This window comes from Ostrea edulis, chromosome 9, assembly GCF_947568905.1.
Source record: "Ostrea edulis chromosome 9, xbOstEdul1.1, whole genome shotgun sequence".
Classification (NCBI taxonomy): domain Eukaryota; kingdom Metazoa; phylum Mollusca; class Bivalvia; order Ostreida; family Ostreidae; genus Ostrea; species Ostrea edulis.
In genome coordinates, this window is record NC_079172.1 from 55,168,500 (window position 1) to 55,171,618 (window position 3,119).

The 3,119-nt window shown below is 34.1% G+C and overlaps 1 protein-coding gene across 1 annotated transcript in view; it reads right to left on the minus strand.

Annotated features, from left to right (window-relative positions):
• LOC125658095 (uncharacterized) overlaps nucleotides 1–2,910 on the minus strand; it is a 23,096-nt gene extending 20,186 nt beyond the window's left edge. The window contains exons 1-2 of the mRNA XM_056150790.1: nucleotides 2,884–2,910; nucleotides 1,987–2,130 (exon numbers count right to left, since the gene is read on the minus strand). Coding sequence (XP_056006765.1) covers nucleotides 1,987–2,130; nucleotides 2,884–2,910 — 171 coding nt within the window. The remainder of the gene's footprint in view (nucleotides 1–1,986; nucleotides 2,131–2,883) is intronic.
• Between the last annotated feature and the right edge of the window lie 209 nt (nucleotides 2,911–3,119).

Sequence of the window (3,119 nt, forward strand, 5' to 3'; positions counted from 1 at the left end):
AGACAGTATTTTGAAAATATTTTCATTTATATCTCTACAACTGTGTTTTTTTGTATGCATATCTAATAGAGTTTTTCCCCTTTTTAGCTCACCTGAGCTGAAAGCTCAAGTGAGCTTTTCTGATCGCCTTTTGTCCGTTGTCTGTCCGTCTGTCTGTTTGTAAACTTTTTACATTTTTTACTTCTTCTCCAGAACCGCTAGGCCAATTTCAACCAAACTTGACTCAAAGCATCCTTGGGTGAAGGGCTTTCAAGTTTCTTTACATGAAATGCAAAAACAGGGACTGACACTAATTTTAATACCAACCTGTCCCTTCGGACAAGTTAACATGAAATTTAGGTTGTCCGAATGGAAAATGTACTTGTCCGAAACTGACCAACAAAAAACTGTAATGTATATGCATTGCATTCTCATGAGTGTTTTTTTATTAATAGTGTTACCCTGGTTTTCTTGTGATCTCCATGTGAAATCATTAATTAATAATAATGTATTGAATGGTTTCAAAACTCCTGTCACTCAGACAGCAATCTATGTATATACATTTTTACCTTAATGTTTGCAGGCAGAACACTTAGTTACAGACAGAAGTTGAGCCATATTTATGTACTTCCAGATCTGCAGCAAATTGCACAGTGACATGTTTTTCGTAAAAATTATTCAATTTTAACTTCGGAAAAAGTGTTCTATATCTGTTTGTTCACTTCCAAGAATCACGCGACAATAGAGACATCTGATTGGCGCGATTAAAATACACCGTGAAGCTGATTGGTCGATATTAATGAACAATCTAAATTTAGATCAGGGAAAACCAGAAAAACGCCATATTGATTATCAGATTATTTCTATCGACGAGATGTACTTCAAAAACTTTAAGGACTCTTTTCACGTAGAATTTATTAAAATTTCACGGATACCCTTCATTTATTTTTGGTTGTCCCATCGGACAGGTAAACTACAGAACTTAGTTGTCCGACCACCGTTTTAAGTTGTCCCGGACAATCGGACAGCCGTTAGTGTCAGTCCCTGAAAAATAGGGTGGGGTCATTTAAATATCTCCTTCTCAAGAACCACTGGGCCAGAAGATCTGAAATTTACATGAAAGCTTCCTGACATAGTGCACATTCAAGTTTCTTAAAATCATGGCCCCCTGGGGTAGGATAGGGCCACAATAGAGGATCAATTTACATACAAATATATCGGGGAAAATCATTAAGAATATTCTTCTGAAGAATCACTGGGCCAGAAAAGTTTACATTTACATGAAAGCTTCCTGACATATTGCAGATTCAAGTTTGTAAAAATCATGGCCCCTGGAGTTAGGTTGGTGCCACAATAAGGATCAAAGTTTGACATGCAAATATATAGAGAAAATCTTAAAATATGGGCCAAGGTGACTCAGGTGAGCGATGTGGCCCATGGGCCTCTTGTTCTTCTTAGAATACCATAGTATTGATATCTTTATTAAAATCAAATATACAAATTGGAGCATATATACTTTTAACAAAAATGTGCAATTTTCTGAAGTTGATATATTTCTGTTTATGTATTTCTGACATCTTTAAATAGGTGACAACATATACATTCTCTTTGGTCATGGATTAAATTAAACTATATTAAATGGAAATTAATGCAGTTTTTTTTAGTTTGAACCCATAGTTACATGAGGATGGAGATATATTAAATCTTATTGCCTAGCTCAGTGTGTTAATGTGTGAGACTGCCGATCAGAACCTAGTCACACAGAGGTAAGGCTTTGGCCTGATTTAAAACACTAATGTTTATTACACATCCTTTGGGCTGATTTAGAACACTAATGTTTATTACACATCCTTTGGGCTGATTTAGAACACTAATGTTTATTACACATCCTTTGGGCTGATTTAGAACACTAATGTTTATTACACATCCTTTGGGCTGATTTAGAACACTAATGTTTATTACACATCCTTTGGGCTGATTTAGAACACTAATGTTTATTACACATACTTTGGGCTGATTTAGAACACTAATAACCAATTCTTCCCGTCCCCTGAGGTACATGGCGAAGTTCTTAAATCCCTTCATAGTGCCGAATTTCAGCATCTCTGCAAGAAAAGCCTGCAATCTTTTCTTCAAGATGTTTTCTTGTCTCTAAAAAGAGAAATATACAATTGTTTTAATAAAAACCTTAGCTGATCATGGCTGGATAAAATTTTTAAACTTCTATCTACCTGACAATATTATCATGGTTATGGAAATATATAATACCGTATCTTTTCAATTCAATTATGATATAATATTTCAAGTTTGTGCATTGTTTTCCATCGATTCAGACAAAAAAATTGTTCTCACAATATTTAATGGTAATGCTTGAATACACCTTTTAGAACTACAGTATCTAGGACTTGGCTATATGGAGTGTGGATATCGGCATGAATAGCTCAGTGATTGGAGAACCGCTATATAACTAGTAATACAAGTTTCTTGGGTTCAATTCCCGGTCCAGTCCAAAATTTTCTTCTCCCTATATTTCATATATAAACAAGAAACATTGGTGCAAGCACCAAATCTATGGGCTGGAAAAATTTTGGGAAATGTAAGAACTAAATATTTTAAAGAAAAGGTGTTCCAAAGAATTCCTTTGTTTAAAAGCATGCCAAAATTACAAAGCGAAGACTGACAAAATTTAGAAAAATTTCAATCAAATCCGGAGATGAACAAACTAAGTGAAAAGAATCGTTGATTATATACAAAGTAACTATTTATTGGTAGCTCAATATGCAACTTATATAAGATTTTAACTTAATTCGCAATACCAAAGTCAACAGCAAACTATACAGAGTTTACGCTTGTCCGATGGATCGATACAAAAATACGTTTGTCCGATCAATCAATATACTTCACCTCGACTAAATGAAATTTCTTTTCCATGACGCTGTACATGAAAATTTCTGATCTTAACAGTTTCTGTAAAGTCACATGGCAAAAATTCTTATATTGAATAAAAAGCCCTCTATATGGGTTACATTTTTCACAATGCACCACGAGTTATTTCCCCCTGAATACAGGGACTCGCAACACGTAAGAATTTACTATAATTAATAACTAGTTAAGAATTTTTCTGTAATTAATGAAAAATA